At 32.3% G+C, this 13,867-nt stretch overlaps 3 protein-coding genes across 3 annotated transcripts; all 3 read right to left on the bottom strand.

Annotated features, from left to right (window-relative positions):
- Positions 1-1,415: 1,415 nt before the first annotated feature.
- LOC120348604 (uncharacterized) lies at positions 1,416-4,039 on the bottom strand. Its single transcript, XM_039418768.2, has 4 exons — positions 3,906-4,039; positions 3,489-3,626; positions 2,815-3,017; positions 1,416-2,273 (listed from the first exon to the last, which is right to left on the bottom strand). Exons 1-4 carry the CDS (start codon positions 3,994-3,996, stop codon positions 2,061-2,063), a joined length of 645 nt encoding a protein of 214 aa, XP_039274702.2. The 5' UTR covers positions 3,997-4,039; the 3' UTR covers positions 1,416-2,060.
- A 910-nt stretch (positions 4,040-4,949) lies between these two features.
- Positions 4,950-8,403, bottom strand: LOC120340972 (uncharacterized). Its single transcript, XM_039409379.2, has 4 exons — positions 8,272-8,403; positions 7,850-7,987; positions 7,176-7,378; positions 4,950-6,634 (listed from the first exon to the last, which is right to left on the bottom strand). Exons 1-4 carry the CDS (start codon positions 8,360-8,362, stop codon positions 6,422-6,424), a joined length of 645 nt encoding a protein of 214 aa, XP_039265313.2. The 5' UTR covers positions 8,363-8,403; the 3' UTR covers positions 4,950-6,421.
- Positions 8,404-10,793: 2,390 nt separating this feature from the next.
- On the bottom strand, positions 10,794-12,784 carry LOC120340980 (uncharacterized). Its single transcript, XM_039409391.2, has 4 exons — positions 12,651-12,784; positions 12,233-12,370; positions 11,560-11,761; positions 10,794-11,018 (listed from the first exon to the last, which is right to left on the bottom strand). Exons 1-4 carry the CDS (start codon positions 12,739-12,741, stop codon positions 10,940-10,942), a joined length of 510 nt encoding a protein of 169 aa, XP_039265325.2. The 5' UTR covers positions 12,742-12,784; the 3' UTR covers positions 10,794-10,939.
- Positions 12,785-13,867: the final 1,083 nt, after the last annotated feature.

Raw genomic sequence — 13,867 nt, 5'->3', positions numbered from 1 at the left:
ATAAGCTAAGATGTAACATAGGTAGTTTTTTTACAATTTCAAGCTTAAAATAAGGCAGTTAAAAAAAATGAATTTGTTGACGCATAAACTATGATATTGGCAATTAAATTCATTAGGAAAAGAAATCTGAATTGCCTCATTTTAATGTGAATGCTATATTATTAGCAGCAGCAGTTGTCATTGTGGCTTGCAGTCGGCATTGTGGCCTTCTGATTATTGCAATGAGCTATCATTGGAATATGACTATCACTTCCATATCTAATGCATAATTTTGTTCCAGCATTTCAAAATCACACTTTTTAAATTTATTTCTAAAAGGAGTATGTTTTTTGGGGGAAAATCAAAGGTTTTTTTTTGAAAATCGCACGGTTCGCACCAAGAAGCATCAAATAATGACAATGTTTTGGTGAAGCAAGTCTCAATCTAATATATCCCAATGTCCTTCTACCTACCGTTATTGCCATTCTCGCTAATGCTTTTCTGGTTAAAATTACAAATTTATCGTAAATCGGATCTTCGCCAATGAGCTCTCATCCGTTTTTGTCCAGTGAATATTTTTTAGCAAGTTACTTGAGATTCAAAAAATTCAGTTATGTGACTTTTTACCTAAATGTATTCAGTACACATGAATGCATTGGCCTAAGCCCCAAACTGATCAACACCTGTGAGCAAACGCTTGCGCTATAATGATACCGTCATTTCTTTGTATATTTGGGGTTTTAGCGAACGCTCCTACTTCTTCGCGTAAGACCTTGCGCAGGACTTTGACAAGGACTCATTAATCCAAAATTGGTAAATCATAAGTTCAAATGAATTGCGTGGGACGTGATTTCACTTTACATTCGTCAAAATGTGGCTCATAGAAAGAAAATTTCGTCAGGTCTCGAAGGAATTTTTTTCCGTAAAATTTTTTTCATAAAAATATTTTACCGAGCGTATTTGTATAACATCAAATTGTTTCCCGCTTTTGACTATTGTCAATGAAAATTTCCGCAAATTATTTCCCGAATTCAAATTTCCAATTGAATCACCAAATTTGCTCGGTATATATTTCAGAAATTTTTTTTCCAGTGGAGTGAAATTTTATAAATCATTTCAGTACATATATGAATAGCGTGCTTTGATGACGATGAAGGCAGTATTTACCGGACGTAAACGAAACAAGGTTTTTATTGTGAATATGAATCGACGTAGATACCACTGAAATCTTTCTGCCACAACAATCATAAATACAATACAATACAACCATACAATGTTTGAATGCAAATTTGAGTATATTATAATATAAAAGTCAAAAATATCACTTTCCTAACAGTGGTTACTGCCATATTGTCAGAAAAATCTCAGTCAATTCTTAAATCTTAGAATTTTCTATAATCGAAAGGTCTATCTATCATTGAATGATTGGACTGGTTCTAAATCACACCGACAAGCTCAAAATAATCATTATATAAAATAATATTGAAATAGCACTAAAATTATCGTTAACTTCCAATGTTAGCCAGGAATTTTTAAAGGGAGGGGTTCTGCAATTTGAAGAAATCTGAAGTTAGACCATAACATCTAGCGGGTCTGGTCGGAAAACTAGAGTTCTCGGGAGTTTTGAGGGTGTAAGAGCGTTTCAAGCTCAAAAATTGCTATGTTTGATACAGAAAACTGCTTTGTTCACATTTCAAAATGGGATTACCCCATGAATATACGTCCTTGGCTCACGTCACGATATTATAGAATCTTAATGCCTCGCTAATACCAAACATGATAAAGTCCAAGAAAATGTGGTATATATTATATGGTTTGTAAATTATCACAAATAAACAACAGTCAATAACACATGAGATGCTTTTCAGTGTACTTCTTATTTCAAAATATTTCTTCAAAAATTGAGACCGGAAAAGATTATTAAAAGTCAAATAGTTAACAATCAGTCGGTGACTTTTTATTTGGTATATATATGTACAAAAAGCAACCTATTATATGTTACGAAAATGAAATTTTCTCAGTTCATGATATTATAGTTCAATCTAAAATCAAATTTCTGGCAATAGGATATAACTTTTGGTTTATTTTAAATCTTTGTCGAATTCGCCAGCCTGGATATACCCGTCTTCATCCACATCCATTTTATCAAACTCCTGGAAAATTGAACGCATGGCACGTTCCTTCACGGTATCATGAACCACCTCATCATCAGCATCTAAATAGGCGGATATTGTGTCGAGGAAATCGGTTTCCAGCAGATGAGATGCGAATAAGTCAGCATCATCGTTGTCATCCTGTTAGTAAAAACACATTGAACACATGGAAATTCTTATTCAAATTGAAGAGTATACACAATGTTACCGTTTACCGGGTCATATCGTAGTTAGCACTACGTACGAATACAAGCTTTTACGAATTTTGCGATTTTTTTTGGAATTTCGTCAGTTCAGCATTTCGTATTGAGTTGTTTTTCATATTTTTATACCTGACCAAAAAAGTAATTCCTAAATTCTATATCGAGTCAGTGCCAGATCCTATTCAATCATTTTGATGTTTTACTATTGGGTATTAGTGGTGATATCGTTTGAAATGTATAACAAGCATAGCAATATTTCTGGCAAAATATCGTTGATTTGGGAATGCTTTTACAAATACTTTACTCTTCACGTTTCACTTGATAACTCGTCTTTTTAAATTATCTTATTTTCCACTCCATTCCCCGGAATATGGCAAAATATACCCGAAATTTATACATATTTGCGTCTCTTTTTTATCTAATGTAGTAGTATTAAATATAGTAAATTTAGTAAAGTATATTTCTTCATTTCTACTCACTGACAAGCGAGCTTTGATAGCGTCGAAAAACTCATTCCGGTTGATTTTGAGATCCTGGTCTTGATCGACGCTGTTGAAAACTTCCCAAGCGCTTTTCTTGGAATCGTGGTCGATGTATCTGTCAACATCACCGTGAGGAACGGTATGAACGTCTTGCTTACAAGTGTAGTGGCTTGTTTCGCCCTCTTTCAAGTATCTCTTGTCTAAGTAAAATTGAAAAATCGTTTCAAAAAATTTGTAATATATATCATTAATGTCATCATTTCCGCCGAATTTCTCAGTTATAATGAACTCCAAAGTAACTAAGCAAAGAGTCGATAAACACATGCTGAAAGAACAAATCTGACCATCTTCAGACGGACTCATTTTTATATGATTTTTCTCATTTTAAGCTTGTAAGCAGTAAGCACATAAACTTGCCGAAGAAGAAACCGAGAATGCTGGTGACGCGACACGGCAAAAGCTACATACTTTCACTGTAGACACGGAGTCGGTCGAAACAGAAAATTTATCCAACGGATTGAATTTTTGATAGCTATTGTTAATTGTGGAATCAATGCCCAGATTGTTACCAAAACTAAATAACATTTTGATTTTTATAATCAATATTATCACACGAATAGGAAAAATACCTCGTTGCTTTTCTACGAATAATACCAAGTAAGTAGACTTACAGGTGATAATAGGATGTCCATGAGCACATATACAATTGCAACAAAATATATTGCATCCTCCACCTTTCTTTCCACTTGTCAGGCCACAACATTTTTGTCTTCCCCAAATGCTAACCTTCGCACAATTTTGACAAAATCCTGAGATAAACGAAAAACCAAAGTCGACGGTAAAACATACAATTCATAAAAATAAATATGGGTTTCTGAAAATGAAATTTTTGTGCGTGTACAACTGTAATTCACAATCATTTTGCTGAAAATTTGTGGCGAAAATGGTATAAGCCCATGAGAACAGGGAATTGAACTAGTTTTTCAAACGTTGGGAACCAGTGAGATATTACAGAAAAATTGCGCATTTTAAATTTATTGTTCAGATAAGTTGAGATTTAAAATACACAAGTATAAAAATATACATACCGTGTTTACCACGACCGCAGCAATCGCCATTTGTTTTCAAAATTCCAATTACTAATAAGATTAAAACACCCTTGGTAACGGAGCTCAACATGTTTAAGATTAATGCTGTATAAAAGACATATTTTAAATGTCATTTTCAGGTGTATTTTGGGCCAAAGACAAAATTACTAGCAAGCATTGCTTGGAAAATGTTTGTCTTCCTTTTGTAGAGTTATGAATAAAAATTAGCATGGAATATTTTGATAAAATGGCCTATTAAGTTAAATATAATTGAATTTGTGTACATATTTCTCAATATTTTTATACCCAACTCCTCCAATTTTTGCCGAATTTACTGAACATAAAACAAAAATCAAATTTGTAATATTCAAGACAATGTTCTTAAATTTTTAGGTTTCTATGCACTATTTTTCTCTGATTATTTTCGAAGTCATTTAAAAATCGCACAAATTTAGCAGTTTGTTTATCTGTCCGGCCAACAGTTGTGCGTTTATTTTCAACATTATCTTCTATTATATACCTTTTGGTGAAAAATTAAATTTCACCATCGTTAACAATTTGTATTATTTGAAAATAAAAACACCACCAACGATTGAGATAATATAGCGCTAGAAATTCAAATTTTCAAGTCATTCCTAACCCTATCCCCAACTGGATAATAACTTATTTGTCATTTAGAACGTGGTGAGTGTGTTTTTCTGGAATCTTTGAATGTTGCTTTTATATACCAATTTCATAAAATATAAATCTAACATTGAGGATTCGAAACAAAAGAAAATGAAATTGCCAGAATATTTTTTATAAATTTCAGGCTACATTATGCGTGATTTCTTTCAATTGTTTGCACAATTAGAAGAAATGCTGAGATTGAAAAATATGATTCGCAAAATTTTCCAGTGCAAATGAAGTTGCAAGATTTGCATGTTCTTCTTGTTCTTCTGCCTATTCAGTTTTAACATTAATGATTTTTGATCAGTTAGTCATTTATTTGAATAAATCAAATATTCATTCACTATTCATTTGCGGTATTACACCTTTTTTTTAGTTTTCTGTCAGATTTTCTCATTTAAATTTTTATGTTTTGAATACTGGGTGAGTTTCGAAATCAGATTCATTTTGCCAAAATATTCGTATTTTTGTATATTTTGTGTTAGAATTGAAATAATTTCGACTTTTAAATAGGATAGCAATACTTTTCTCATGAAGTTGCGCAGGACTTTGACAAGGACTTATTAATCCAAAATTGATAAATCATAAGTTCAAATGATTTGCGTAGGGCAGTATTGCACTTTACATTCGTCAAAATGTGGCTCATAGAAAGAAAATTTCGTCAGGTCTCGAAGGAATATTTTTCCGTGAAAATTTTTTTTTTTTAAATATTTTACCAAGCGTATTTGTATAACATCAAATTGCTTCCCGCTTTTGTCTATTGCCAATGAAAATTTCCGCAAAATATTTCACAAATTCAAATTTCCAATTGAATCACCAAATTTGCTCGGTATATATTTTAAAAAAAGTTTTTCCAGTGGAGTGAAATTTTGTAAACCATTTCAGTACATATATGAATTGCGTGCTTTGATGATGATGAAGGCGGTATTTACCGGACGTAAACGAAACAAGGTTTCCATTGTGAATATGAATCGATGCAGATATCACTGAAATCTTTCTGCCACCACAATCATAAATACAATACAATACAACCATACAATGTTTGAATGCAAATTTGAGTATATTATAATATAAAAGTCAAAAATATCACTTTCCTAACAGTGGTTACTGCCATATTGTCAGAAAAATCTCAGTCAATTCTTAAATCTTAGAATTTTCTATAATCGGAAGGTCTGTGACCAACTATCATTGAATGATTGGACTGGTTCTAAATCACACCGACAAGCTCAAAATAATCATTATATAAAATAATATTGAAATAGCACTAAAATTATCGTTAACTTCCAATGTTAGCCAGGAATCTTTAAAGGGAGGGGTTCTGCAATTTGAAGAAATCTGAAGTTAGATCATAACATCTAGCGGGTCTGGTCGGAAAACAAGAGTTCTCGGGAGTTTTGAGGGTGTAAGAGCGTTTCAAGCTCAAAAATTGCTATGTTTGATACAGAAAACTGCTTTGTTCACATTTCAAAATGGGATTACCCCATGAATATACGTCCTTGGCTCACGACACGATATTATAGAATCTTAATGCCTCGCTAATACCAAACATGATGAAGTCCAAGAAAATGCGGTATATAATATATGGTTTGTAAATTATCACAAATAAACAACAGTCAATAACACATGAGATGCTTTTCAGTGTACTTCTTATTTCAAAATATTTCTTCAAAAATTGAGACCGGAAAAGATTTTAAAAGTCAAATAGTTAACAATCAGTCTGTGACTTTTTATTTGGTATATGTACAAAAAGCAACCTATTATATGTTACGGAAATGAAATTTTCTCAGTTCATGATATTATAGTTCAATCTAAAATCAAATTTCTGGCAATAGGATATAACTTTTGGTTTATTTTAAATCTTTGTCGAATTCGCCAGCCTGGATATACCCGTCTTCATCCACATCCATTTTATCAAACTCCTGGAAAATTGAACGCATGGCACGTTCCTTCACGGTATCATGAACCACCTCATCATCAGCATCTAAATAGGCGGATATTGTGTCGAGGAAATCGGTATCCAGCAGATGAGATGCGAATAAGTCAGCATCATCGTTGTCATCCTGTTAGTAAAAACACATTGAACACATGGAAATTCTTATTCAAATCAAAGAGTGTACACAATGTTACCGTTTACCGGGTCATATCGTAGTTAGCACTACGTACGAATACAAGCTTTTACGAATTTTGCGATTTTTTTTGGAATTTCGTCAGTTCAGCATTTCGTATTGAGTTGTTTCTCCTATTTTTATACCTGACCAAAAAAGTAATTCCTAAATTCTATATCGAGTCAGTGCCAGATCCTATTCAATCATTTTGATGTTTTACTATTGGGTATTAGTGGTGATATCGTTTGAAATGTATAACAAGCATAGCAATATTTCTGGCAAAATATCGTTGATTTGGGAATGCTTTTACAAATACTTTACTCTTCACGTTTCACTTGATAACTCGTCTTCTTAAATTATCTTATTTTCCACTCAATTCCCCGGAATATGGCAAAATATAGCAGAAATTTATACATATTTGCGTCTCTTTTTTATCTAATGTAGTAGTATTAAATATAGTAAATTTAGTAAGGTATATTTCTTCATTTCTACTCACTGACAAGCGAGCTTTGATAGCGTCGAAAAACTCATTCCGGTTGATTTTGAGATCCTGGTCTTGATCGACGCTGTTGAAAACTTCCCAAGCGCTTTTCTTGGAATCGTGGTCGATGTATCTGTCAACATCACCGTGAGGAACGGTATGAACGTCTCGCTTACAAGTGTAGTGGCTTCTTTCGCCCTCTTTCAAGTATCTCTTGTCTAAGTAAAATTGAAAAATCGTTTCAAAAAATTTGTAATATATATCATTAATGTCATCATTTCCGCCGAATTTCTCAGTTATAATGAACTCCAAAGTAACTAAGCAAAGAGTCGATAAACACATGCTGAAAGAACAAATCTGACCATCTTCAGACAGACTCATTTTTATATGATTTTTCTCATTTTAAGCTTGTAAGCAGTAAGCACATAAACTTGCCGAAGAAGAAACCGAGGATGCTGGTGACGCGACACGGCAAAAGCTACATACTTTCACTGTAGACACGGAGTCGGTCGAAACAGAAAATTTATCCAACGGATTGAATTTTTGATAGCTATTGTTAATTGTGGAATCAATGCCCAGATTGTTACCAAAACTAAATAACATTTTGATTTTTATAATCAATATTATCACACGAATAGGAAAAATACCTCGTTGCTTTTCTACGAATAATACCAAGTAAGTAGACTTACAGGTGATAATAGGATGTCCATGAGCACATATACAATTGCAACAAAATATATTGCATCCTCCACCTTTCTTTCCACTTGTCAGGCCACAACATTTTTGTCTTCCCCAAATGCTAACCTTCGCACAATTTTGACAAAATCCTGAGATAAACGAAAAACCAAAGTCGACGGTAAAACATACAATTCATAAAAATAAATATATATGGGTTACTGAAAATGAAATTTTTGTGCGTGTACAACTGTAATTCACAATCATTTTTCTGAAAATTTGTGGCGAAAATGGTATAAGCCTATAAGAACAGGGAATTGAACTAGTTTTTCAAACGTTGGGAACCAGTGAGATATTACAGAAAAAATTGCGCATTTTAAATTTATTGTTCAGATAAGTTGAGATTTAAAATACACAAGTATAAAAATATACATACCGTGTTTACCACGACCGCAGCAATCGCCATTTGTTTTCAAAATTCCAATTACTAATAGGATTAAAACACCCTTGGTAACGGAGCTCAACATGTTTAAGATTAATGCTGTATAAAAGACATATTTTAAATGTCATTTTCAGGTGTATTTTGGGCCAAAGACAAAATTACTAGCAAGCATTGTTTGGAAAATGTTTGTCTTCCTTTTGTAGAGTTATGAATAAAAATTAGCATGGAATATTTTGATAAAATGGCCTATTAAGTTAAATATAATTGAATTTGTGTACATATTTCTCAATTTTTTTATACCCAACTCCTCCAATTTTTGCCGAATTTACTGAACATAAAACAAAAATCAAATTTGTAATATTCAAGACAATGTTCCTAAATATTTAGGTTTCTATCCACTATTTTTCTCTGATTATTTTCGAAGGCATTTAAAAATCGCACAAATTTAGCAGTTTGTTTATCTGTCCGGCCAACAGTTGTGCGTTCATTTTCAACATTATCTTCTATTATATACCTTTTGGTGAAAAAATAAATTTCACTACCGTTAACAATTTGTATTATTTGAAAATAAAAACACCACCAACGATTGAGATAATATAGCGCTGGAAATTCAAATTTCCAAGTCATTCCTAACCCTATCCCCAACTGGATAATAACTAATTTGTCGTTTAAAACGTGGTGAGTGTGTTTTTCTGGAATCTTTGAATGTTGCTTTTATATACCAATTTCATAAAATATAAATCTAACATTGAGGATTCAAAACAAAAGATAAATGCAAACAATTTTGAAAATGAAATTTCCAGAATATTTTTTATAAATTTCAGGCTACATTATGCGTGATTTCTTTCAATTGTTTGCACAATTAGAGGAAATGCTGAGATTGAAAAATATGATTCGCAAAATTTTCCTGTGCAAATGAAGTTGCAAGATGTGCATGTTCTTCTTGTTCTTCTGCCTATTCAGTTTTAACATTAATGATTTTTGATCAGTTAGTCATTTATTTGAATAAATCAAATATGCATTCACCATTCATTTGCGGTATTACACCTTTTTTTAGTTTTCTGTCAGATTTTCCCATTTAAATTTTTGTGTTTTGAATACTGGATGAGTTTCGAAATCAGATTCATTTTGCCAAAATATTCGTATTTTTGTATATTTTGTGTTAGAATTGAAATTATTTCGAATTTTAAATAGGATAGCAATACTTTTCTCATGAAGTTGCGCAGGACTTTGACAAGGACTTATTAATCCAAAATTGATAAATCATAAGTTCAAATGATTTGCGTAGGGCAGTATTGCACTTTACATTCGTCAAAATGTGGCTCATAGAAAGAAAATTTCGTCAGGTCTCGAAGGAATATTTTTCCGTGAAAATTTTTTTTTTTTAAATATTTTACCAAGCGTATTTGTATAACATCAAATTGCTTCCCGCTTTTGTCTATTGCCAATGAAAATTTCCGCAAAATATTTCACAAATTCAAATTTCCAATTGAATCACCAAATTTGCTCGGTATATATTTTAAAAAAAGTTTTTCCAGTGGAGTGAAATTTTGTAAACCATTTCAGTACATATATGAATTGCGTGCTTTGATGATGATGAAGGCGGTATTTACCGGACGTAAACGAAACAAGGTTTCCATTGTGAATATGAATCGATGCAGATATCACTGAAATCTTTCTGCCACCACAATCATAAATACAATACAATACAACCATACAATGTTTGAATGCAAATTTGAGTATATTATAATATAAAAGTCAAAAATATCACTTTCCTAACAGTGGTTACTGCCATATTGTCAGAAAAATCTCAGTCAATTCTTAAATCGTAGAATTTTCTATAATCGGAAGGTCTGTGACCAACTATCATTGAATGATTGGACTGGTTCTAAATCACACCGACAAGCTCAAAATAATCATTATATAAAATAATATTGAAATAGCACTAAAATTATCGTTAACTTCCAATGTTAGCCAGGAATCTTTAAAGGGAGGGGTTCTGCAATTTGAAGAAATCTGAAGTTAGATCATAACATCTAGCGGGTCTGGTCGGAAAACAAGAGTTCTCGGGAGTTTTGAGGGTGTAAGAGCGTTTCAAGCTCAAAAATTGCTATGTTTGATACAGAAAACTGCTTTGTTCACATTTCAAAATGGGATTACCCCATGAATATACGTCCTTGGCTCACGACACGATATTATAGAATCTTAATGCCCCGCTAATACCAAACATGATGAAGTCCAAGAAAATGCGGTATATAATATATGGTTTGTAAATTATCACAAATAAACAACAGTCAATAACACATGAGATGCTTTTCAGTGTACTTCTTATTTCAAAATATTTCTTCAAAAATTGAGACCGGAAAAGATTTTAAAAGTCAAATAGTTAACAATCAGTCTGTGACTTTTTATTTGGTATATGTACAAAAAGCAACCTATTATATGTTACGGAAATGAAATTTTCTCAGTTCATGATATTATAGTTCAATCTAAAATCAAATTTCTGGCAATAGGATATAACTTTTGGTTTATTTTAAATCTTTGTCGAATTCGCCAGCCTGGATATACCCGTCTTCATCCACATCCATTTTATCAAACTCCTGGAAAATTGAACGCATGGCACGTTCCTTCACGGTATCATGAACCACCTCATCATCAGCATCTAAATAGGCGGATATTGTGTCGAGGAAATCGGTATCCAGCAGATGAGATGCGAATAAGTCAGCATCATCGTTGTCATCCTGTTAGTAAAAACACATTGAACACATGGAAATTCTTATTCAAATCAAAGAGTATACACAATGTTACCGTTTACCGGGTCATATCGTAGTTAGCACTACGTACGAATACAAGCTTTTACGAATTTTGCGATTTTTTTTGGAATTTCGTCAGTTCAGCATTTCGTATTGAGTTGTTTCTCCTATTTTTATACCTGACCAAAAAAGTAATTCCTAAATTCTATATCGAGTCAGTGCCAGATCCTATTCAATCATTTTGATGTTTTACTATTGGGTATTAGTGGTGATATCGTTTGAAATGTATAACAAGCATAGCAATATTTCTGGCAAAATATCGTTGATTTGGGAATGCTTTTACAAATACTTTACTCTTCACGTTTCACTTGATAACTCGTCTTCTTAAATTATCTTATTTTCTACTCAATTCCCCGGAATATGGCAAAATATAGCAGAAATTTATACATATTTGCGTCTCTTTTTTATCTAATGTAGTAGTATTAAATATAGTAAATTTAGTAAGGTATATTTCTTCATTTCTACTCACTGACAAGCGAGCTTTGATAGCGTCGAAAAACTCATTCCGGTTGATTTGAGATCCTGGTCTTGATCGACGCTGTTGAAAACTTCCCAAGCGCTTTTCTTGGAATCGTGGTCGATGTATCTGTCAACATCACCGTGAGGAACGGTATGAACGTCTCGCTTACAAGTGTAGTGGCTTCTTTCGCCCTCTTTCAAGTATCTCTTGTCTAAGTAAAATTGAAAAATCGTTTTAAAAAATTTGTAATATATATCATTAATGTCATCATTTCCGCCGAATTTCTCAGTTATAATGAACTCCAAAGTAACTAAGCAAAGAGTCGATAAACACATGCTGAAAGAACAAATCTGACCATCTTCAGACAGACTCATTTTTATATGATTTTTCTCATTTTAAGCTTGTAAGCAGTAAGCACATAAACTTGCCGAAGAAGAAACCGAGGATGCTGGTGACGCGACACGGCAAAAGCTACATACTTTCACTGTAGACACGGAGTCGGTCGAAACAGAAAATTTATCCAACGGATTGAATTTTTGATAGCTATTGTTAATTGTGGAATCAATGCCCAGATTGTTACCAAAACTAAATAACATTTTGATTTTTATAATCAATATTATCACACGAATAGGAAAAATACCTCGTTGCTTTTCTACGAATAATACCAAGTAAGTAGACTTACAGGTGATAATAGGATGTCCATGAGCACATATACAATTGCAACAAAATATATTGCATCCTCCACCTTTCTTTCCACTTGTCAGGCCACAACATTTTTGTCTTCCCCAAATGCTAACCTTCGCACAATTTTGACAAAATCCTGAGATAAACGAAAAACCAAAGTCGACGGTAAAACATACAATTCATAAAAATAAATATGGGTTACTGAAAATGAAATTTTTGTGCGTGTACAACTGTAATTCACAATCATTTTTCTGAAAATTTGTGGCGAAAATGGTATAAGCCCATAAGAACAGGGAATTGAACTAGTTTTTCAAACGTTGGGAACCAGTGAGATATTACAGAAAAAATTGCGCATTTTAAATTTATTGTTCAGATAAGTTGAGATTTAAAATACACAAGTATAAAAATATACATACCGTGTTTACCACGACCGCAGCAATCGCCATTTGTTTTCAAAATTCCAATTACTAATAGGATTAAAACACCCTTGGTAACGGAGCTCAACATGTTTAAGATTAATGCTGTATAAAAGACATATTTTAAATGTCATTTTCAGGTGTATTTTGGGCCAAAGACAAAATTACTAGCAAGCATTGTTTGGAAAATGTTTGTCTTCCTTTTGTAGAGTTATGAATAAAAATTAGCATGGAATATTTTGATAAAATGGCCTATTAAGTTAAATATAATTGAATTTGTGTACATATTTCTCAATTTTTTTATACCCAACTCCTCCAATTTTTGCCGAATTTACTGAACATAAAACAAAAATCAAATTTGTAATATTCAAGACAATGTTTCTAAATATTTAGGTTTCTATCCACTATTTTTCTCTGATTATTTTCGAAGGCATTTAAAAATCGCACAAATTTAGCAGTTTGTTTATCTGTCCGGCCAACAGTTGTGCGTTCATTTTCAACATTATCTTCTATTATATACCTTTTGGTGAAAAAATAAATTTCACTACCGTTAACAATTTGTATTATTTGAAAATAAAAACACCACCAACGATTGAGATAATATAGCGCTGGAAATTCAAATTTCCAAGTCATTCCTAACCCTATCCCCAACTGGATAATAACTAATTTGTCGTTTAAAACGTGGTGAGTGTGTTTTTCTGGAATCTTTGAATGTTGCTTTTATATACCAATTTCATAAAATATAAATCTAACATTGAGGATTCAAAACAAAAGATAAATGCAAACAATTTTGAAAATGAAATTTCCAGAATATTTTTTATAAATTTCAGGCTACATTATGCGTGATTTCTTTCAATTGTTTGCACAATTAGAGGAAATGCTGAGATTGAAAAATATGATTCGCAAAATTTTCCAGTGCAAATGAAGTTGCAAGATTTGCATGTTCTTCTTGTTCTTCTGCCTATTCAGTTTTAACATTAATGATTTTTGATCAGTTAGTCATTTATTTGAATAAATCAAATATGCATTCACTATTCATTTGCGGTATTACACCTTTTTTTTAGTTTTCTGTCAGATTTTCCCATTTAAATTTTTATGTTTTGAATACTGGGTGAGTTTCGAAATCAGTTTCATTTTGCCAAAATATTCGTATTTTTGTATATTTTGTGTTAGAATTGAAATAATTTCGACTTTTAAATAGGATAGCAATACTTTTC

The sequence above is a fragment of the Styela clava genome, chromosome 1 (genome assembly GCF_964204865.1).
Source record: "Styela clava chromosome 1, kaStyClav1.hap1.2, whole genome shotgun sequence".
Classification (NCBI taxonomy): Eukaryota; Metazoa; Chordata; class Ascidiacea; order Stolidobranchia; family Styelidae; genus Styela; species Styela clava.
Note: the sequence above shows the minus strand (reverse complement) of the source record. Positions and strands in the feature narration are given on the sequence as shown.